This window comes from Kryptolebias marmoratus, linkage group LG23, assembly GCF_001649575.2.
Source record: "Kryptolebias marmoratus isolate JLee-2015 linkage group LG23, ASM164957v2, whole genome shotgun sequence".
NCBI lineage: Eukaryota > Metazoa > Chordata > Actinopteri > Cyprinodontiformes > Rivulidae > Kryptolebias > Kryptolebias marmoratus.
The window spans coordinates 12,371,072-12,395,157 of NC_051452.1; the positions used below are offsets into that span (position 1 = coordinate 12,371,072).

At 43.1% G+C, this 24,086-nt stretch overlaps 2 protein-coding genes across 8 annotated transcripts in view; one reads left to right on the forward strand and one right to left on the reverse strand.

Moving 5' to 3' along the window:
• LOC108244131 (NLR family CARD domain-containing protein 3) overlaps positions 1–24,086 on the reverse strand; it is a 1,204,881-nt gene that overhangs the window by 745,505 nt on the left and 435,290 nt on the right. The gene's annotated exons all lie outside the window — the stretch shown is intronic.
• The window catches only part of LOC108248949 (pleckstrin homology domain-containing family A member 5), a 166,192-nt gene that overhangs the window by 91,957 nt on the left and 50,149 nt on the right, over positions 1–24,086 (forward strand). For 6 of the 7 annotated variants that reach the window (XM_017438017.3, XM_017438022.3, XM_017438018.3 and 3 more), the window contains exons 11-14: positions 125–414; positions 16,702–16,934; positions 20,049–20,132; positions 23,915–24,034. In XM_017438017.3, coding sequence (XP_017293506.1) covers positions 125–414; positions 16,702–16,934; positions 20,049–20,132; positions 23,915–24,034 — 727 coding nt within the window. Of the gene's footprint in view, positions 1–124; positions 415–2,039; positions 4,055–16,701; positions 16,935–20,048; positions 20,133–23,914; positions 24,035–24,086 lie in introns of those variants that run through there. The other variant, XM_017438024.3, reaches the window with a different exon arrangement.

Sequence of the window (24,086 nt, forward strand, 5' to 3'; positions counted from 1 at the left end):
AGCTGGGCCGAATAGAGCGGGGCTTCTGTAGTAGAGCCAGTGGAAAAGGGGCATAGGAGTCCTGAGCTGTAGGGATTGGCAGAAACTTTAACATTTTGATCAATTTTCTTATTGTCTTCCTCAGTGTTACATCATACCAGACCTTACCCAAAAACATGCCCAGCCACCGAGCACAGATTGTACCCCGCTATCCCGAGGGCTATCGCACACTGCCCCGCAACAGCATGATGAGACCAGAAAGCATCTGCAGCGTGGCTGGTTCGATGTATGACCGAGCCCTCCACCCACTTTCCACCACCACCACAGTCACCACAGCAGAGAAGAGGAGGTCAATGAGAGATGACACAATGTGGCAGCTCTACGAGTGGCAGCAGAGGCAGGCCTTCTCCAGACAGAATCTGGCCCAGCCAACAGGTAGTGTCCTCTGAGGTATATATATATATATATATATTATATATTAGGGGTGCAACAATACACAAAATTCATGGTTTGGTTCAATACTTTAGTGTCTCGGTTCAATATATTTTCCATACAAAAAAGAGAAATTTTCATGCCTTTTTTAACTTGTAATTTATTGAAATTAAATACAAACATTTGTTTAACCTCAAAAGTACAGGGTTTAATTTAAATGTTGATGAAGCAGCAAGTAATAATAAAAATAAATAAAATAAATGTATCTGATTAAAAAAAAACTTTTATGGAAAACAGAGTATATTACAAATAAAAGCTATTTGTTATGTGATATTGTAAGATATTTGTGTCAAATATTTACACAACTACAGTTTTACAAAAAGGCACTTTTGAAATACTTTTTTAAACAAAAATACAATTAAAATAAATGCTAATTGATTGCACCTAATTCGAATTCTAATTTAAGTCACATTTACAAATAAATGAAGTTTACATAAATGAAAAAGTGCAAACAAGGCATCAACACACGTTTCACGTCAAGGCCAATGAATAACAACAGAAAAATAGACAGATGCTGTACTGTACTGTGCTTTTTGTGGCACAGGCTGCATGTTGGATCACTACATGTATCAACAAAACATATCTAATGCTGAATTTAATTGCATCATTTTACTGTTAAACAAGGAAAAATTAGCACACCTAATTAATATTTTCACTAAGTGCAAAACACGCTTGCCATATTTGGTCTTGTAAAGCCACCCGCTGAATATCAGCTCAACTAACCATCTTTGGTTAAACCCACTTGTTCGATGTTTATTGCTGCGGCTCTGACGACGTGCTAACTCTAGTAGCTGAAGGCGGCTCGGCCTCAGGGCTCATTAGAGTCCTGCAGGGCTCTGTGAACGGCACGCAGACCTGAGTGCACGGTGTAGGTGTTTATACTTGGCGCTTAAATCGGTGCAGTATTCTCCAAAAAGACAGGCCACGGTTACAAAAAAAAGACAGAGCAGATTTTCTGGCTGTGATACAGAGAGGGTGTTTAAACTTAAAGCATTCAGTTTGACTTTCATTGATTTATTTGCTTTAGTTGTGATTCGCCCATCATAGGACTAATACTTCTTCTCTCTGTGGTCTATAAATACTCCTTTTTATCGGCAGCATCAGTAATCTCCTTTCATGAGTTTTGAACCGTTTGATTATCTTTGTCATTCATTTCTCATAGAGGGATCATATAAAGGTTGATACAGGCGAACCAGCTCTGCTAGAGCACCAAAATCGTCCTTTTTGAATAGAGCGCGGTGCGCTCGTGGTCCGCACCAAGTTACAAAAACTGGGAGATGGGGTGGGGACAGCGTGATTGCGTCACTGTTGGCGCGCACACCCTCGCTCGGTGATCAACGCGTCAAGTTGATGCGGGTGGGGAAAAAAAAGAAACGTGTATAAAAAATGACGTATTTTACAATAAACAAGCGGAGCTTAGCCTGGTGGTGGGGTAGGGAACGCCTGGTGGCCCGCCAGGCTTATAATACACTGGTGGAAACCCTGTATTACCAATGTCCTTGCTGTGTATTCTGGTGAGGTAGATCAGTGAGTCGATGGCTTGCTCACTTTTGGCATACTCTTTGCAGTGATCTGGCTGAGGAGATTGAGGCCCATGCAGAACAGGAGTAGGGAGAGAGCATCTCCTTAGTATATGGGTCAATACCTGAGTGAGGCACAAAAGGGAATTGGCATCAACACCAGGGATTTGCCCAGCACTGTCACAGGCCATTCCTCTGAGCTAAGAATTTTTCTTTGTACTGTTTACATGTGGAAGCCACACATTGTTAAAAGATTGTGCTGCTGTAAAACTGTCATCAGTCTAAAAACACATTAAAAAAGCCTCACTTTACTTAAATAAACATACATTATGCATATTGTAGAAAAAGGGGCTGTAGACAATTTTCATATTTTATTGGATTTGCTGAAAGAGTTAATATTGAATTTAATTAATTAGTACCTGTGTACATAAGAGAATATTAAATAAATAATAGATTTTATAGGTGATTTGCATATTATGGAACAGAGTCAAAGTTTAGAAAGTTTAGTTAAATGAACTTTTTGATTATGGAGTTAAAAGTTTCACACCTTTTTGTCCTGTCCTACAGCAGCAGAAGTTTTATTCTCTTTTATAACAAACAGTATTTTAAAACATATTAGGAATATTTTTCTGTTGTCTAAATTGCAATTTTTCTTTTGGAATCTTAATATACTTCACTTTTCAATAATATAAATTGCCGTCCTTTATTTTTTGTATTTTTCTGTTACTTAATTTGTTAGATAGGTGTATTTTGAGTGGAAAAAGCATCAAATGTTGTGTGGGACACCCCTTTTTTATGTGAATGTGCTCTGAGCCTAAAGCAGACAGTCTGAGTTAACAAAGTAACATCTGAGTCACAGGCCTAGTACCTATTATTACCTGTGCCAAGGAGGTTATGTTTTCAGCAGTGTTGGTTTGTCTGCTTGTAAAATTACTTAAAACTAATGAAGAGATTTTGTTGAAATTTTCAGGTGTTGTATCTAAGGTTAATTATTGCCTGTTGACAAAAGGCAAAGGTAGACGACAATGATTTTTTTTTGTGTCTGTTTCTGTCTGTTGGCACATCATCTCATGAACCACTTCATGAATTTTTATTAAAACTTTCAGGTAATAAGCAGTGGATGAAAATCTACAACTGTTCAACTTTTTGAGTCACCTGATTTAGGATGGCTGCCAACCAACCAAAGGAAAATCAATTGGCTATAACTCAGTTTTACAGATACTGAGCTAAATTTGGTGTGGTAGAAGTTAGAGTCATTCACAACTCAAACCCACACACAAACATGGGCAACAATCATGCTAACTTCACATTTCTTTGGCAGGTGATATATATTACTTCATATGCTTTTAATATATTTTGTTTATTCAGTATGTGTTACCCTTGAAATGTAAGGTGTGCTTTCTGCTTTGCTGTGCTCAGTTTATGAAATGTATTATGGCATGTTTTAGGCTTTCTAAATGCTTTTTATGTAACATTAAAAATTTTTATTCTTTGATTATAATTCTATTCATGGCGGCACAGTAAGCAGTGGTTAGCTCTGTTGCCTCACAGCAAGAACGTTGCAGATTTGCCTCTCAGCCTTTCTGTTCGGAGTTTGCATATTTTCTCCGTGCACACATGGGTTTTCTCCTGGTACTCCAGTTTCCCCCCACTGACCAAAAACATGTTTGTTAGCTCAGTTGGGTACTCTAAATTGTCCTTAGGTAAATGAAAGTGTGAATGTCCCTGTGAGGAGTTGTGACCTGTGCAGAGAATACCCCGCCTCTCACACAGTAACTGCTGGAAATAGGCACCAACTAGTGATGGGACATCTGAAGTCAAGCTTCGAGGCGTGTACCGAGTATAAAGGGGGCGTGTTCGATGAAGCCCCACTTCGGAGCTTGTGTCATATTGAGCAAAATCATGTGATCAACAACAAACGAGGCCTCTCATTACATCTGCCACGTCATTGCTTCATTTTGCATATCGTTTTTTAAAATAACAGCGCTATGAACCCTGTTGCTTCGTGGGTTGTAGTAGGTTTGTAGTGGTTTGGTAGCGCGTCAGCAGAGCAGTTTTCATGAGCAGTGTTTGAAATGGAGCCGTCAAAAGAGAGAAAAAAACTCTCATATCTGGAGATACATATTTGTAATATTAAAAACCAGAACTAGAACTCCCAGGAAGAGATGATTTTAAACAAATTCTTTTTTTCAGGAAGCAAGTTTCAAGCTCAACGTATTCAGAGTCTGCCCCAACAATCACTCAATTCCCAATACACTAAAGTACAACATATCTTCATTGTCAAATAAGTCCATGACATAAAAAGAAAACCCAACACAACCACTGATGGTCAAGGATTAGATTGGCTACAAATCATTTTAATAATTAAAACATGACAATTAAATATGATTTAATTGATTCTCCTGTTACTAAACATGAGTTTAATGAAAACTTTGTGACAATATTGCATTTACAAATTTTTGAAAGTATGATCCAACTGAGTGACAAAGCTGTTACAGTTTCACCAGCAGATGTCACTAGTGAGTGATGAATGAAGCGTCGAGTAATGAACCTTTTTGCAAAGCAAAGTGTTGGAAAGCTTCATTGCTTCATGAGGCTTCATTTGCCCATCACTAGCACCAGCTACCCCACAACTCAGAGTCAGGTTGGGCGGAGAGAAAGGCTAACCAAGAGCGCTGACTCATTGTTTTCAAAAGGAAAAACTAATTTATTTAAGAAGAACACAAAACAAATGGCTGACGTGGCAGCAAAAACTAAACAAAATCTAGAAAAACCGAACATGACAAGAGACATGCAAGACAAGAGAACCAGACAGCGCGTACAAGCGACAACGGACCAGCGACAAGTGGAGGACATGACCAGGTTTTAAGAACAGGAGGTAATTATGGAAGTGGGTACAGGTGAGACAATTACAAAGCTAGGAGCAGGTGTAGATGGATGTGACAGACAAACGAGAGAGACTTTGGAGAAGTGAATGATGACTGAGGCACAGAGACAAGAAAAAACATGAAGACAAGAAAAGAAACAATCTGAATACATAAACACAAAGAAAACCCAAACCCTGACACTCAGAAAGGAAAGAGTGTGTAAAGAAAACAAATGGATGGATGGAAGGAACTATTAATTGAGTGCACAGGTGTCAAACTCTGTTCCTCAAGAGCCACTCTCCTGCATGTTTTAGATGTGTTCTTGCTTTAAAACACCTGGTTTAAATGGATGACTTATTGCCATGCTTCTGGAGAACTTGATGATTTGGGGAGTTTGACACCCCTGATCTAGTGTTTCAGACTTCAATCTTGACTTTTTTTTTTCATTTTTGTAACTCAATTTTCATTGGATGTTTTCCATTTATCAAACAGAAAAAAAAAACAGTTGTCGGCAGAAGGTAAAATTCACAGTTTTTACATGAAGATAGACAGTTAAAGGTAAGATGCAGCATTCAGATTGTATCTTTATATGTCAGGTTTGTGGACGACGGAAAGGAACCCTGAGCGCAGACTCATTACAAAAGAAACTAATTTATTAAATAAGACAAATAAACAAAAACAAAAGCTGACGAGGCAGCAACTTAAAAGAACAAAAATCCAAACAACGGTGGGCAGAACAACAAGGAGACAAGGTACGGAGCGAGGCGTCGACCCCGACCCCGACCCCCGGTGGAGCAGCGCTGAGGCAACGGCATCCTCGACGACCCCCTCGGAGACTAGGCGAGGCGTTGTTCCAGACCCTCGGTGGCGAAGAGGAGAGCGTAGCGTCCCTCAGCAGAGCGGAGCGAAGCATCCCCCTGGACCCTCGGCTTAGCAGAGCGGAGCGAGGCATCCCCCTGGACCCTCGGCGGAGCAGAACGGAGCAAGGCATCCCCCTGGACCCTCGGCGGAGCAGAACGGAGCGAGGCGTCCCCCTGGACCCTCGGCGGAACAGAGCGGAGCGAGGCGTCCCCCTGGACCCTCGGCAGAGCAGAACGGAGCGAGGCGTCCCCCTGGACCCTCGGCGGAGCAGAACACAGTCACGGCCGACCCCCACTGAGACACGGGATGGTGAGGCGTTGTCGTCACGGCCAACCCCCACGGAGACACGGGATGGTGGAGCGTCGTCGTCCCTGCCAACCCCCACGGAGACACCGGATGGTGGAGCGTCGTCCCTGCCGACCCCCACTGAGACACCGGATGGTAAGGCGTCCCGGGAAGTGGAAACAGGTGAGTGGAGATGATTACGGACAGGTGGAGATGGGCGTGGCAAGAAGGGCAAAAGAGTGACGGAGGAGTGAATACTGAGCAGGAACACAAACAGGAAAAACCCAAACTGAAAACACTAATTAAAACCCACAGAGAAACCATAAAGAAAACAAAACAGAAACAAAAAAATCCAATTCCTCACAATATAAGTTTTTTGGAGCAGCCTACATTGTTTGAAAAGAGTCAGTCATTCTACAGTAATTGTTCGCAAGGAATTTAACCCATTTGCCCCATGTTTTTTTGTAAAGCCTGGGTTGCCGTCTCAGCATGAATATTAACCTTTCCATTTTGTGGGTTTTCTTCACCAATTCCAACCAGTCCTTTAACTTTACTGGATCAAATTGAAGCCATTGTAGAGTGATTGTTTTTTGGCTGTAGCGCTAAAGATTTTTAATAAGTGTTTGTCATTCATCTTCCATCCATCAGGAATGGCAGGTAACAATAAAAACAAAGTGGGTTGTTGAGATTTAAAACCCAAGATCAATTCAGTTTTCCCCAGAACATCCTTCTAGTAAGTCTTAATCTTTATGCAGGACCAAAAAATGTGGGTGCGGTTCGCCTCTGTGTCCCCCTAACCCCTCCAACACTTAAAAGCAGTGGGACTTTTATGAAATTTCTGTTTTGGTGGTATAAAAAAGTGCAGCAAATTTTTCCAACTGAATTCTCACCAATAGTTTGAAGAGGAAGTTATGACAGATTCACACATATTGTCCCATTGTTCTTGTAATATTTCAGTGTCCAACTTTTTCTCCCACCTTTTCCTAACATAATCTGTTGACATTCATTTGGTCCTCAACAAGCCTTGATAAAGTTTAGAAATGTTGGATCTACCTGGCTTAGAGTAGGTTTGACAGACTAATTGAATTATCTCATTAGACTGAGATAGATTCTTTCAGAATGTTCTAAAGAAGTTTCCTTTTTCTAAATCATATTTTTGTTGTAGTGTTTGGAAGCTTGGTAGGCTATTTTTTATCCTGTATCCTGCAATATGCAGTTATTCCCTTGTGTGTCCAGTTTTTGAAACTTGAGTCAATTTGGTTGGGTGTAAACTTTGTGTCAAAGGCAGCCCATCTAAGCACTCGTATTTGGTTGCTCAGGGGTAGTTCTTTGACCAGTTCAAACCTGGTCAATAATGTAAAAGATGCCACCAGATTTATTTATTTATTTTACATATTGCTGTAAGTTTCTGATCCTCAATCAAAGTTTTTATTGGAATGTTTCCACACATAGTCTCCAATTTTTTCCATCTAGCCTCAAAAGTACCATCACACCACTGTATCACTGTTTTAAGTTGGGCTGGGAGGGATAAACCTCCTTTTTATTTTGTAATTGTAAGAGTACTGTACTTGACTCTGGGTTTCTGTCCCTTCCAAATAAAAAAAAATATATGTTTGTCCCATTCCCAAAATTGAAAATGAGGAATTTTGACAGGTAAAAAAAATGAATAAATATAATAGCCTAGGTAATACTGGCATCTTGATGACCTAAATTCTTGCAGTCAAATATACGTATTGCCCACTGTGTGAGGTCCTCTTTAATTCTCCTGTTTACACCTTCAAAGTTTTTTATGTAGAGGTCATTTGGAAAGTAAGTCAACCATACACCCAAGTATCTGATTGTTTTCTTGAACCAGTCAGTAGAAACTTTTTCTTTTAGTTCTGTTGAAGGGCAATAGTTAAAACAGATAACTTGTGTTTTGCCCATATTTAGCCTGTATCCTGAATAGATACTAAATATGTCTAACAGCTCCAAAAGGGCCCAGACGGATTGCTCCGGAATTGAGAGATATAAAAGGACATCATCCGCATATAATGCTATTTTGTGTTCTCTTGAATTATTTACAATACCATGGATATTATAATTTTCACTTTTTTCCTGGGCAAGAGGTTCTATATAAAGTGCAAAATAAGTTGAGGAGAGTAGGCAGCCCCGTCGAGTGGATCTTCCCCACTTTATCCGATCTGTTAGTGACAAGAATTAGTCGGCGGACCCGGTAGTTCAGCCACAACACAGGAGTGAAAGATTAACACGTCTTTATTTTTTGACAACCCGAGAGCGATAAGTAGCCGCAGGGTCCCCGGTCGTCGTTCTGGGAGGAGGCTAGACGAGGGGAGGAAACCAACACTCATGGAGTGATCGCCGAGAGCAGTCCAGGAGCGCGGACCACTGCTGGCAGCAGGTAGGCCGTTAGGGAAAAAGCAAGCTCGAGGTCGGACGGGCGGGGGTCAAAACTGGGAGATCCGAGAGCCAAGTACGAAGCTGAGGGGGCAGGCGAGGGGTCCAAGTCCGGGGAACAGGCAGGGGTCGATGTCCAGTAATCCAAGATCCGGCTAAAGTCCGACGAGGGTGAAGCGAAGGGGTGAATCCAAGAAACGTGAAGGGGGTCAAAACCAGAGCGGACTGTCCGAAGATGCTTGAGAATTACTCGCTGGTGGGCTTTCATAATCTGGCACTGAAAGAGAGCTGAGGAAGAGTATATATAGGGCGAGGCCCAGGTGTAGGAAGTGCAATCAGGAGAGAGGCGCAGGTGACAAGCATGAACATGATTACAATTGTGACATGGCAAGAGGCAGGCAAACGTGATCGTTACAGTACCCCCTCCTCAAGGTCCGGCACCAGAAGGACCACCAGGCTGTTCAGGATGAGTCAGATGGAAGGCTCTGATGAGGGACTTATCAACGATGTGGCGGGCAGGCACCCATGACCGCTCCTCAGGACCATAACCCTCCCAGTCGACGAGATACTGGATAGACCTTCCCCAAAGTCTGGACCGGAGAAGGCGACGTACAGTATAGACCAAGCCCCCATCGAGGAACCGGGCAGGTGGTGGGGGTCTGGAGGAGGGTGAAAACCTAGAAGTGCAGACTGGTTTGATTCTAGAGACATGAAAGGTGGGGTGGATTCTCAAGGAGGCTGGTAAGCGGAGGCGAACAGCCACAGGGTTAATGATCTTAGAGACTGGGAAGGGTCCCACAAAACGAGGAGCCAGTTTCTTACTTTCTACCCAGAGGGGGAGATCCTTAGTTGACAGCCAAACCCTCTGACCCTCCAGGTAGGCGGGAGCCGGTATCCTGCGCTGGTTAGCCGAGCGTGAGTAAACTGCAGACGATTTCAGCAAGGCCACTCGGGCCCGTCTCCAGGCACGGTGGCACCGTCTGGCAGAGGCATGAGCTGAGGGGACCATCGCGGAACGTTCCTGGAGTGAGAAGATGGGGGGTTGAAAACCAAACACTGTGTGAAAAGTGGACAAGCCTATGGCACAGGAGGGCAGTGAGTTGAGTGCATGTTCGACCCAGGGGAGTGCAGATGACCACCTCGTTGGATCCTGCTCACACAGCATCCTTAATTTAGTTTCAACCTCCTGGTTGCAGCGTTCTGACTGGCCATCAGTCTGTGGGTGAAAACCAGAGGAGAGACTCACCTGGATCCCCAGTTGCCCACAAAACTCCTTCCAGAAGCGTGAGATGAATTGGGGACCACGATCGGAGACGATGTCGGAAGGTAGACCGTGGAGCCTGAACACTTCCTTTGCCAAGACCTGGCTGAGTTCTTTGGACGTGGGCAACTTGGGTAACGGGACCAGGTGAGTCATTTTTGAAAAATGATCAACTATGGTAAGTATGGTGGTATTACCTTCGGAACGAGGCAGCCTGGTAATGAAATCCATGGATATGTGGGACCATGGGCGGTGAGGAGTGGGGAGAGGACGGAGCAGACCTGCAGGAGGTTGGGGCGAGGGCTTGGCCTGAGAACAAACCCGGCAGGCTGCCACAAACTCCTTTACATCCTTGCTAAGTCCTTTGCACCAAAAGTGTGACTGGACCACTCTCAAGGTCTTCGACACCCCTGGGTGACAGAACAAACGTGACGCATGGCAAAACTTGAGTACCTCGGTAACCAGATGTTCGGGGTCAAGGAGCCGATGGGGTGGACAGTCCTGCGGTGTCCCGTGACGTTGGTTGGCCACAGCTATCCTGTTCTCGGTCGCGAGGCGGGTGACTGCAAGGCGAGCAGACCTGGGCAAAATGAAGTCCGTTGGTAGACAGGACTCAGCGGTTGGTTCATGAATTCTAGACAGGGCGTCGGGTTTGGCGTTCTTGGTGCCAGGCCTGTAGGACAGGGTGAAAACGAAGCGTGAGAAGAAAAGGGCCCACCTGGCCTGTCTGGGGTTCAGCCGCTTGACAGTCTTTAAATACTGCAGATTTTTGTGGTCCGTCCAAACCACGAACTGTTCCTTAGCCCCCTCAAGCCAGTGTCTCCATTCCTCTAGAGCCAGCTTGACCGCTAGCAGCTCCCGATCCCCAACATCATAGTTGCGCTCCGCAGGAGATAGACCTCTGGAAAAAAAGGCACAGGGGTGAGTTTTGCCATCTTCATACCTCTGACTCAAGACTGTGCCCACCCCCGTGTTGGAAGCATCCACCTCCACAACGAACTGTCGGCCGAGATCTGGAGAGCGAAGCACCAGGGCAGAGGTGAACAAGTGCTTGAGTTGCTTGAAGGCCTGGTCAGCAGAATGATTCCACTTAAACTGTGATTTTGAGGAGGTGAGGGCATGAAGGGGAGAGGCCACTAGACTATAGTTGCGGATAAACCGGCGGTAGAAATTAGCAAAACCCAGAAACCTTTGGAGCTGTTTCCTCTCTTTGGGAACAGGCCAATCCAGGACAGCTGAAATCTTACTTGGTTCCATGGACAACTGATTAGGCGAGATCACAAACCCCAGAAAGGAAGTCGTGGGTATGTGGAACTCGCACTTCTCTGCCTTCACGAACAGATTATTCTGGAGCAGGCGGAGGAGTACTGATCGGACCTGGGTGATGTGAGTGTGGAGATTGTCAGAAAAGATCAGGATGTCATCTAAATAGACAAACACAAACTCACCAATCATGTCCCTCAAGACATCATTCACTAATGCCTGGAACACTGCAGGAGCATTAGTCAACTCGAATGGCATAACCAGATATTCGTAATGGCTGGTGGGCGTGTTAAATGCCGTTTTCCACTCGTCTCCCTCACGGATCCGTACAAGGTAGTAAGCGTTCCTTAAATCCAGTTTTGTAAAAATGGTGGCCCCCTGGATGCGTTCGAATGTAGTGTTCTTAAGGGGTAAGGGGTAGCGGTTCTTTACTGTGATGTCATTGAGGCCCCGGAAGTCGATGCACGGATGTAGGGACCTGTCCTTCTTGCTGACGAAGAAGAACCCGGCCCCTGCCGGTGAAGAAGATGGACGGATGATGCCAGCTTTGAGGGCCTCCCCGATATAGTCTCTCATGGCTTTCTCCTCCGGGGCGGACAGTGAGTACAACCGACCCTTGGGGGGGCAGGTGCCTGGCAGGAGATCAATGGCACAGTCGTAAGGTCGATGAGGTGGTAAGGAGGTGGCTCGGTGTTTGCTAAACACTCCTCTCAGGTCATGGTATTGCTCTGGAACCTGCGAAACGTCAGGTTCCTCTTGTAGATGTTTGGGGCAAACTGCTTCGGGGGTCTTAGCGTCCCGGAGACAGGTTGACAGGCAGTGGGAGCTCCAGCCCAACACCTCTCCACGAGTCCAGTCGAGATGTGGGTTGTGGTGACGCAAGCAGGTGGCACCCAGGATGGCGGGGATGTCTGGGAAGTCGATTATTAAGAACGTGATGGACTCATGGTGATTTCCTCCGATGATCAATCTGACTGGTTCGGTCTCGAGCTCGACCTGGTGAAGGACATGGCCGTCAATGGCTTGAACCTCTGTGTTTCTCGTGCTTTGTCTTAATTTTAGCTTAAGTGTACGGGCTAATCCTGCATCCATGAATTCAGTGTCCGCACCTGAGTCAACAAACATTGCTTGAGTGTAAGACTGCCCGTTGACTAAGACCTGAGCCTGTAACATAACCAGACGAGACGGGCTAGCCACTCTCTGATTAAACAGAGCACTTCTAATACTTGAAGGTACTGACCTCTTAACAGGACACCTGCAGAGCTGATGTTCCGCGCTGCCACAGTAGAAGCAGAGCCCGTCTCTCACTCTTCGTTCTCTCTCCGATGTGGACAATCTGGACCGACCGATCTGCATGGGCTCCTGAGAGGGAGAAGGAGATCGACCCGACGTCGAACCCGCCCCAGCGGGTCTGGTGGGGCTAACCAGAAACCGATTTGTCTGTCCGGCAGCTCTCTCTTGCCTCCTTTCACAAAGCCTTTGATCAATCCGAGCGGCCAAATTTTCTAGTTCAGCCAAACCCCTGGGAGGATCTCTGGTCAAAAGTTCATCCTTTATCCGGTCGTTAAGTCCCTGGTAGAAAGCGTCACAGAGTGCTTCGTTGTTCCACCCACTCTTTGCTGCTAAGGTATGGAAGTCAATAATATATTTGTTAATGCGCTTGTTGCCTTGTTTTATTCTCCACAACCCCCTTGCGGCCTCCCTTTCAGGCGGGGAAGGGTCAAATACCCGGATAAGCTCCCGAGCAAAGCTCCTATAGTCATAACAAAGTGGCAAATCCTGTTGCCACTCCGCTGTGCCCCAGATTTTAGCCTTGCCGGTCAGGCGGGATATTACAAAGGCTATTTTAGCTCGCCCTGACGGGAACAAGGATGGTTGCAACTCAAAATTAATTTTGCACTGCGTAAGGAACGGGCGGCACTGACTGGACTCTCCTCCAAAAGCTTCGGGAGGGAGCAAACGAGGTTCATGAGAGATCATGACGTGGAACTGCTGAGCCGACGGACCTGATTCTACCTCCTGACCCGCGGAGGGCGCTGTGGAAACTGACATATTGGTTAGTAATGACGTCATTTCCTGCAATTTAGTTTCTAGCCTGGAGATCCCACCTTCAACACTAGCGCGCCACTCCTGTGTGGGCAACGGGTCCATAATGGCCAGATTATACTGACAAGAATTAGTCGGCGGACCCGGTAGTTCAGCCACAACACAGGAGTGAAAGATTAACACGTCTTTATTTTTTGACAACCCGAGAGCGATAAGTAGCCGCAGGGTCCCCGGTCGTCGTTCTGGGAGGAGGCGAGACAAGGGGAGGAAACAAACACTCGTGGAGCGATCGCCGAGAGCAGTCCAGGAGCGCGGACCACTGCTGGCAGCAGGTAGGCCGTTAGGGAAAAAACAAGCTCGAGGTCGGACGGGCGGGGGTCAAAACTGGGAGATCCGAGAGCCAAGTACGAAGCCGAGGGGGCAGGCGAGGAGTCCAAGTCCGGGGAACAGGCAGGGGTCGATGTCCAGTAATCCAAGATCCGGCTAAAGTCCGACGAGGGTGAAACGAAGGGGTGAATCCAAGAAACGTGAAGGGGGTCAAAACCAGAGCGGACTGTCCGAAGATGCTTGAGAATTACTCGCTGGTGGGCTTTCATAATCTGGCACTGAAAGAGAGCTGAGGAAGAGTATATATAGGGCGAGGCCCAGGTGTAGGAAGTGCAATCAGGAGAGAGGCGCAGGTGACAAGCATGAACATGATTACAATTGTGATATGGCAAGAGGCAGGCAAACGTGATCATTACAGTTAGGTGACCATTTATCTTGATTCTTGCAGTAGGTGTTGAAATGAAGTGAAGTGAAGTGAGATTTGTTTATATAGCACTTTTCAGCAACAAGGCGATCCAAAGCACTTTACAACAGAAACAAAAACAGAATCCAATACAGCAGGATCATAATGAAACACAAAAAAAGAAAAGTGAGAGAGATGACTCTGAAACAGCGGAAAGTGTGTGTATGTGTGTGTGTGTGTGTAGAGGCGGTAGAAGACGATGTGGTGTGTGTTGTATGAATGTGTGTGTGTGTGTGTGTGTGTGTATGTGTTTGTAGAGAAGTCCATGAATCATGTCACAGAGGCCATTGTCTTTGATAATGATGGAATGTTTATCAGCCAGCTCAGAGCAGATCCACAGATGTCCTTAGGCAGAGGGAGCAGAGCATCTTGTTTACATAAAAAATCCGGGGAGAAATTTCAAGATAGCTGACTAAGGTCAGCTTAGGGGAGCCAATATTCACAAACAGTAATTGTTTTGGTTCAAGCAGACATTGTGTTTTTGTCTGTTGAATATAGTTTTTTAATACTATTAATTGAGCTTTCTGAAAACCCAAATTGCTCCAAGACTAAAAATAAGTATTTCCAACTAACACTCAAAGGCTTTTTCTGCATCTAAACTAACTATTACTGCCTTATGATTATTTGCCTGTGTATTCTGAATTACATGAAGGGAATGTCTTATATTGTCCTGAGTTTTTCAGCCACTAATAAAACCAGTATAGTCCCCATCTATCAGCTCTGAGACAAAAACATTCAGCCTATTGGACATGATAGATGCATATAATTTATAATCTTGGTTCAGTGTAGGTATAGGTCTAGATGAGCTGCATAATGTTTTATTCTGTCTCACTTTTGGTATGACTGTTATAATTACTTTAGACCATGATGGTGGTGTTGTCCAAAAAAATGCCTTCAATAATGCTGGAGACAATTCTTCTTCAAATGTCTTGTACCATTCAGCTGGCAGACCATCTGTGCTGGGAGTTTTACTTTTTTATTTTTAATGCCATCATACTTTTTTTAGTAATGAGGTTAAATAAACTTTTATTCTGACATTTCAATTGTTGGTAAATCTAATGATTCAAGAAATATTTTCACATCTATGTTATTTTGTTTTGGTTGTGTGTATAATGTTTTATAGTACTTTTGAAAAGCCTTTTCAATACCTTCTAAACTATTTTCTAATATTCCAGTCTCTGGATTGATTATTGAATAAACTGACTGCATTATTTATTTTTTATGGATTTTACTTGCAAGTAATTTTGTTGCTTTTGGTCCCGTTTCCCGTTTCATAAAATGATCGTTTTAGGAATTTGTAGTTTTTTTCTTCTTCTTCTTTATATATATCCATTTTTTTAAAATTTGTATTTGGATATGATCATGTTGGTTCTTGATGTACATTTTCTCCAAATCCTTTAATGTGTTCTCTACTTCCATTCTTTTGGCTCCACTCTTCCCTGTTAGCCTACAACATCCTTTCACACAGTGTTGGAGGAACAGGAGGAACAGTCCTTTCCTAAATAGGGGCTCTTTCTCTGCAAAGACAAAGTTGTCTCTCTTTTGAGCGTGACAGTTTTTTCTCCATTGGTCTTGATCAGGGTATTGTTTTTATATTGGGGAGGGTAACTCGGGTATTAAAACTAAAGAAATTATGGGCATGGCATCTCCTTTACAATATGTTATTGTTACTTATATAACTGAAATTAGGCAGCAAAAAATAAAATGTCCCCATCTAAGTTCCAGAAAGGATATCTACAACATGCCGTATTTGCCTGTTGAGGTTATATGTACCTTGAGGGAGTGGTTTATACATGCTGACGTTGAAAATCACTGAGCATTTCACACACGCATTTAGAGTAGGTGCTGTCATCTTTGCTCCAGTGTGCGGCCCGGCCAATAGGTGGCCCCTTGTCCGTGGCAGCCGATCACTGTGTTTCTATGCGGTATCCCCTCTTCCTCGTGTCCTCGGCTGCTTCCGATGCACTCCATTGCATGGTCCATTGTCCCAATGAATCCTCATCTTGGCCAGGTACGTTGTTTGGAAGCATATTTTTTTCCTCTTTGAAAATCTTCTTAATGTTTTTTTTATTCTTGAAGCTTGTTGTTTATCTCAATCATGCGCAAATGAAATCAGTTTACCATCATAGAAGATCTTCTTCCCCCAAGCCGCTTTTAGGATTTTCTCTTTTGTGTCATATCTGTGGAAGTTAACTAGGATAGATCTTGCAATCACCGTATTTTGGAGTTTCAGACTCATTGACGAGTGTGCTCGTTGTATCTGCAGATCGGTATCTTCATCAAGGGACAGTTGTTCTTTGTAATGAATATTAACATGGCGCTACCCTCTGTGCCTTCTTTGATGACATAGATGCAGATATTATTAGATCGGAATCTTCCTTCTAAATCAGTCACTTAGACCAGAAGTGTTTTCTGCTGTTTGAGGCAGTACAACAGCGAGTCTCTCAGGTCCACGTTCACCATCTCTACTTCGTTCATCCATTGTTCTGCTAGCCTTGAACCTTGATTACGAATATCCATGCTAACCTCATCTAGCTTCTTATTCATTTCACTCTTAAAGCTGCTCAGATCTTGCTTAATGACATTTTTCATTACTTTGATGTTGTTTTGCATTTCTTTTACATTGTTGATTAGGTTCTGGATAGCTTTAGCAGTCCTTAGCTTGCTTTTCTCGCTCAGCTCTGTGGCCTGGATCGTGCTGGTTTTGTATTTGTCGTTTAATGGATCGATCTTTGCCTGGCTGTGGCTTTTTGTACCCTTAGGTCAGTTTTTAGATCCAACTCCACGCATAGCATGTCATTTTGAAGACACTCTGAATCAGTTTAAGGAGTTTAGTGGAGTTTTCCCGTGTCTGATCAGGACAGTTTAAAGTTTTAAACCGCCATCTTGGAATGCTCTCAGAAGCCTCTGACTTCTTTTTTCATGTGTCTATCACTTTAGGTCACTGTGGTACTCTGCCCAGGATGAAAACCACTGGCAACATCTCTGAACGTGGATTGACACCCTCCATTTCCACCTCACCATCTCATGGCTCCTTGGATCTCTACAACAACTTCTCACCTCTTCCCCAGCAGGTTGCTCATAACACCAGAATCTCGCACTCTGAAATATCTTCACCTATCCTCAGTGGCAGCATGACGTTGGAACGCAGGCACTGGCCACACCTCACAAAGGTAAAGGGCAAAGTTAATGTATAAATTCAAATATCGGTCTTTTTGGAAAGAATTATTTTATGATATGATTTTTGGTGTATCACTGTTCTTGACTGTAAAACATTTGCTTTAAAAGAGTTTGTAGAAACTCAGAAGTAAGGACTGTTTGCCTAATAGATATTATAGGTTAGAATTTTCAGCATCTTGGAGGTGGATTCATTCAGTTTTGGCTGCTAAATGAACCACATTCTTAACAAGCCAAAGCTAACCAGGACCTCTAGCTGTAGAACATGTTAATCCATTTAGACTAGTGATTCTCAAAGTTTTGACTCAACAAGGCTACAAAAAATTAAATCAGGTTTAAATGAAATTGGAGAAAAAAATTTCAAGTAAAAAACTTGCAATTTATACATTTAAAAAAAAAAAATTCTCTTAGTCTTTGTCAAAAAAAGGTGACTTTTGTACATTGTGATTTCTATTTGGAGTGTTTTAATTTATTTATTTTTCTATAATAAAGAACAAATAACAACTGTGCTTTGCTAGAAGAATAGAAACAAAGTGCTCCAGTTATTCAAAAATACTGTAGATACAAATTAAAAAAGTACAATCACCATTTTAGATTCATAACAATAATGTTCAGTCTGAGCACAAAAAACTCCAACAAATATTATTATCACAGTAATAAAGGCTGTAATGATTTATTTCTCCTGTATTTTTTTAAGAACAACACAATTCATTCCCTTACAAAATTAAAAACATGAGCAGCTATTTGGCAGAAATGTTGTGTCCCTTCATTAGTTAGAGGTGATTTTATCACACTATTAGGCATTTAATGTTTTATTCTTTACTTGTGCTGTTTCTGAAAGTGATTGCTTTGCTTCAACATGTGTGTTTTCTTTAAAAAAAATCAGTGGCTCACATGACTGAAGCATAATGTTTCATAATGTTTTCATTAAACTTAATCTTCAGTTGTCAGAGTTTTTGTCCACATTTAAATGCTGGGGCACGTTGTGAGTAAACAAATCTTGAACAATAACTGGTGTATCAGCCCGCTCATATGCTTAATGTCTTGCTCAGATCCAGCAGTGAGTGCACACATGTAGACTGGTTGGGCGAACTCCTATGCACCCTCCAGTACCCTGCTGAGGATGTAGAACTGGACCAGTGTTCCACGACCAGGACGAAAACCACACTGCTCTTCCTGAATCCGAGATTCAACTATCCGCCGAACCCTCCTCTCCAGAACCCCTGTATAGACCTTATAAGGAAGGCTTAAGAGTGTGATCCCTCTGTAGTTGGAGCACACTCTGCAGTCCCCCTTTTTGAATAGGGGGACCACCACCCCGGTCTGCCAATCCAGGGGGACTGACCCCGATGTCCACACAATATTGCAGAGTCGTGTAAACAAAGACAGCCCCACAACATCTAGGGCCATGCCATAGAGGAGCTTTTTAACCACCTCAGTGACCTCAGCACCAGAGATTGGAGAGCCCGACCCAAGGTTCCCCGGCTCTGCTTCCTCACTGGAAGACTTGCTTCTTATTCTCCATGTCCTTCCCTAAATCATTCTCCATGTCCTCTCCGAACTCCTCCCAAACCCGAGTTTTTGCCTCAGCGACCACCCGAGCCGCATGCCGCTTGGACTGCCGGTACCCATCAGCTGCTTCCTGGTTGGCCTGTATCAGCATTTATATGATCCCTCTATGAGAGATCACAGAGGTAATCAAACAGCTCAAAAACCATGGAAGGAGATTACTGCTGCAGCCGAAAAAATGAGTTTTTTTAGAAATATTAGTCCTATGATGGGCAAATCACAACTAAAGCAAATAAATCAATGAAAGTCAAACGGAATGCTTTAAGTTTAAACATCCTCTCTGCATCACATCCAGAAACAACAGTTCTACCTCCTGAATACGTGCAGCCAAATTTGATGTGACAATCATCTGCTCTCTTTTTTACCGTATTTCCACTGGTTACGTAGCGTACTGCCCTCCGTCTTTTTGGAGAATATTGCACCGACGTAAGCGCTTCCACCGCGCGCTCAGGCACAGCTGTTCGCAAAGCCCTGCAGGACTCTAATGAGCCATGAGGCCGAGCCACCTTCAGCTACAGCTGGAGTTAGCAGGTCGTCGGAGCCACAGCAATAAACATTTATTGAGTGGGTTTAACCAAAAATGGTTAGTTGAGCCGAAATTCAGCCGGTGGCTTTACAAGACCGAAAACAGTAAGCATGTTTTGTGCTTAGTGAAAACATTATTCTTGTTTAACAGTAAAATGATGCTATTAAATTCAGCATTAGATATGCACAGTACAGTAAAGCATCTCTCTATTTTTCAGAGTTGTCTGTTCTTATTCATTGACCTGGAAGTGAGACGTGTGTTGGTGCTTTGTTTGCACTTTTTCATTTATATTAATTTAATTTATTTGTAAACATGACTTTGAAAAGTGCCTTTTTGTAAAACTCTAGTTGTGTTATTTGGCACAAATATCTTACAATATCAAATAATAAATAGCTGTATTTTCAACTTTAATCATTTTTTTTCCTAAATCTCGATTGGCCGGCGAACGGCCTATCAAAAGCTTTCAAAGCCATGACATCTTCATCTGGGCATTAACAAATTGTTTAAAGGTATACTCATCTTAGTGTATGTAAACCTGTGACTGAAGAAAGTAATGAAAAATTCTCTCTCTCATTCTTTAGGTATTTTGCAAATAGCAGTAATTTTGGGAAACCCAACTGACCTAAAACAAGAAAGGTTTAGTCTAATTTGATGTCAGACAGCGTCTCGTTATATTGTATATGTAAACATCTGACTTCAGCTTTATGTTTCCAGTTTTTAACTGTTTGATTGGTGTTATATTTAAAGGGTCAAACCCACTACCTATAATCAGTTAGAAATATTTTACACGGACCTCTTTATTTATCATCACAGTTTATCTGGGCTGGTGGAGGCTTTGGCAATTATTAGGAGTCTTAGGAGTCACTGTATCACATTCAGTTCAGTGATTTATTTTTTATGTTTAAATAGGCTAGTTACCTAATAAACATTTACAGCAGCAGATAAATTTGAAATGGATAAATAGGTTTAAGAGAGGATTGAAACACAAATTTAACTTCTTGTTTCTCTCTTACAGTGTGAAACCCCATCTGAGCGACGGCTCATAGCAACCCACATCCCCTCTCAGACCATCAACCCACAGTCACTGCAAGGCAAGACGGTGAGCAGCAAGCTTAACTCCAATTATCTTTCATCGTCATTTAAGGTACCGTATTTTACGGTCTATAAGGCGCACATAAAAGTCCTAAATTTTCTCAAAAATCGGTGGTGCGCCTTATAATCTGGGGCACCTTATGTGTGCACTGAATTCCAAAATCTGTCCCTGACACAGGGACGCACGGTAATGTGTACAGTACTGGCGCGTACGCTGGCAGCGATAAACCAATCAGAGAACAATATGTAATATAATACAATTTGGAGCTTGCCATCATTCTGGGAGGATTAAAAAAGAACTCCAACCGCTGGACGTTGGTGTAAACGGCGCATTCAACGTGAAGTTGCGAGTGGAGTGAGAGCGATGGATGACCGACGGCGAACACATGTTTACTAAGATGGGGGGGCAGCGCCGGGTGAGTTACGCCATCATATGCGAATGGATTGTGGATGCCTGGTCTAAGGTATCTGCTTTAACTGTTGTCGCAGAATATGATGGGTCGCAGTATTTGGTGTAACACCGGCATCATTGCTGAACAGCCACCTAGCAACGAGACTGACTCCGACAATGATTAGAGGGAACCTAGCATGTTTGATGGCGAAATTGCCCAGTTGTTCAATTCAGACAGAAGATGAGGACTTTGATGGATTTGTGGAAGAAAAATGATAAAAAATAATATGTAAAATAATTGTTACATAGTAGAATAAAGTTCAACAAAACTCACCGTTTTGCTTCGGTGACCTTTTTTTTTTGTAGACCGTATGTTTTAGCATGTGCCTTATAATCCTGGGCGCCTTATGTATGGGTTAAGTACAGAAATGGACGCCATAATTGAGACTGCGCCTTATAATCCGGTGCGCCTTATGGTGCGGAAAATACGGTAGTATATTACTGGGTTGTGACTGCTGGCAACTAGCTGGTCAACGGTATTCACAAGGGAGTCTACTAAATGTCTTGCAACTTTTGTGGTAGTTTTCTGTTGGTCACCAGGGGGCTGTTTCACAAAAAGTGTGTTGATTAATTCAATATAAGAGAAGAAAGGTGGGCATCTTGCTTTAATTTGTTTCACTAACACCAAGCCAGGCTGAAACAGACCTGAGGCTCACAGTTCTGTTGCTTGAATTTTGAACATGTTCAAAAATTATGAGTGGTAAGTTTTTCTCTTAGAATTGTCGGAGTTCATGCGGGCATCACCAACCAATCTCAGAAGCACTACATCTAATGATCCTAATGTGAACCAGGCCTCTAAATCTAAGAAATGACTTAATAACATCCATTAATTCAGTCCTAGGAAAGGGTTTGTCCAAACTCTCTACATCCTCCTCTGATAAGCATGGCAATTCAAAGGACTCCATTTCATCTAAATCCCCCTGAGATTGTGATGTATAAAGATCCGAGTAGTACTTTTTAAAGGCCTCATTAATTTCTCCAGGATTATATATTATAACTTTTGAGGGTTTTTAATAGCCTTAATTGTTCATTTGTTTTCCTCAGTTTTAAGTTGCCATGCCAATACTTTCTGTGCCTTTTCTCCAAGTTCATAAAATGGTTGTTTAGACCTAATTATTGCCCTCTCTGCTTGATATGTATTCATAATATTGAATCTGAAGATCTTCAAGCACAGTATCTAAACAAAAGTTAAAGTCCCCTCCCACCACGTGAAATCCTGGTGCTTGGGAGATCTGAAGAAAAACCTCCCGCACAAATAGACTATTGTTATAAATAGGTGCATATATTCATAAACGTCCAGGACTCTGAATACATTTGCCCTTGTACCATGATGTGTCTACCTGATGGGTCAGATATTATTTTAGTAGCAACAAAGGGGATGTTTTTATGCAGCAAAATTGATGTTCCTCTCCACTTTAAACTAAATGAAGAAATAAACAATTAACCTTTTTAGTTTTATATGCTTTTTAGCTTTATATGCTCCCTGTCAAAAAAAATCAACCAGCAATTCTCCCTTCTATCTAGGTAACCAAAAGCCATAATGAACAGATTCTGCTCCATCTTGTCCCTCTAATAAAAAAAAACAAAAGTAAAAAAAAAAAAAAATTGGGAAGGAGGGTAGGGGGACACGGAAGAGGAAGACAATATCATTTAACATTCACCACTCCTCTCGATTGCCAGCTCAACATCCTGGCAACCAAACATATACCTAATGTGTTGACTCAAATGTGCTCGCCTCTCATTCTTCCTAAACTAACATATAAACCAAATCTGCAGGCTCTCTAACATTTATAATTACAAAAACAAATGCTTTCATATTCCACTCAGAATGTACATTTTAATCATCAGAAAAACACTTCTTGACCACCCAGATATATGGGCAATTATACATTATAATAAAAGATTAGCAAACCAATGAACTGTAAGCAATAATATTTTCAGCTACTAACCAGTATACTTCTAGCCAATGGTAGTCACCAACTCCCTGGCACAAAACTAAAATAAAATAGAAAAGATTGGTACAGCGCCCACATCGCTGCAGATGCAGCACCAATCCGCCTATCAATCTCCCGCTCCATTTTTCCCCCATTCGTGAACAAGACCCTGAGATTCTTGAAGTCCTCCACTTGGGGCAGAGACGCGATCCTAAGGTCACCAAAATGGATCCCTCAACACCTTGGCTGCGCCTAGAAATTGTAGGCGTAGCCAAGGTGACAAATGGTGGCAAAGGGCAACCTTGGCAGAGTCAAACTCTCTCCAGAAACAAGCCTGACTTATTGCCGGCAATGTGGACCAAGCTCTGGCACCAGTCATACAGGTATAGCCCATATCAAAGGGCCTGGTACCCCATACTCCCAGAGTACCAACCACAGGACTTTCCAAGGGACATGGTTGAACGCCTTCTCCAAGTTCACAAAACACATGTAGACTGGTTGGGTGAACTCCCATGCACCCTCCAGTACCCAGCTGAGGATGTAGAGCTGGTCCAGTGTTCCACGACCAGGACGAAAACCACACTGCTCTTCCTGAATCCGAGATTCAACTGTCTGCCGAACCCTCCACACCAGAACCCCTGTATAGACCTTACCAGGAACGCTTAAGAGTGTGAGTTAACATAACATCAATGAGAATTTTGAGATAGCCAGCCTTCCAAGGCTGACTCAGTGGAGCCAGATTCAGACATCAGAATTGTTTTTAGGTCAGGCCGAAGGCAAAATTTCATGTCAGCCTTAAAAGTCTTACTGTGACATTTTAATGGCGGATCCAAACAGCTAAATTTAAAGTGGTCGCTTCTGCCAGGCCGAGTCAGGCCGAATGTTTTCTGTTTGACACATTCTTTTACACAGACCAGGCAACCTTAGCTAAACAGCTGCCCGTGTCTTTCTAATTTTACGAAACACCAGGAAACTGCCACACCCAAAAAGCAGAAATCCTTTTACAAATCCAATTATGTATACGTTTTCAATATCCAGAACCGACATTTCAAAAAAACATACAATCTTCTGCTTGCTCCAGAAACCCATGGTGTGTCTCACTGAAGATGTCCCATTGAGGCAGGAGGGCTCTCCTATACTGAGCTTTTTTGTCGAGAAAATTAAATCTGTTGCGTTGATAGACCAGGTGACCAGATCCATAATAAGTTAATTCAGAATTTATGCAAAGAGTGGCTCCAAATAAAGAAAGACAATTAAAAAGCAGATGGGGGGGACAGAGAGAAGAAAAATACGTCCACCTTTGCCGAGAGCATAAAAAAAGCCCTTAACTTTACCTTTGTGTAACCTTAACCTTTGTGTTAAAGATAATTGTAGTCTTTTTTTCCTGTTTTTTTATGTGTTTAGCCTGAAGAGCTGACCCTGTTGCTGATCAAACTTCGCCGGCAGCAGGCAGAGCTCAACAGTCTGCGAGAACACACAGTAGCTCAGCTAATGGCTCTGGGTGTCGAGGGGACCAGTGCCAAGGTCAGCACTCACTCTGTGCGTGTGTGTGTGTGTGTGTGTGGGGGGGGGGGGG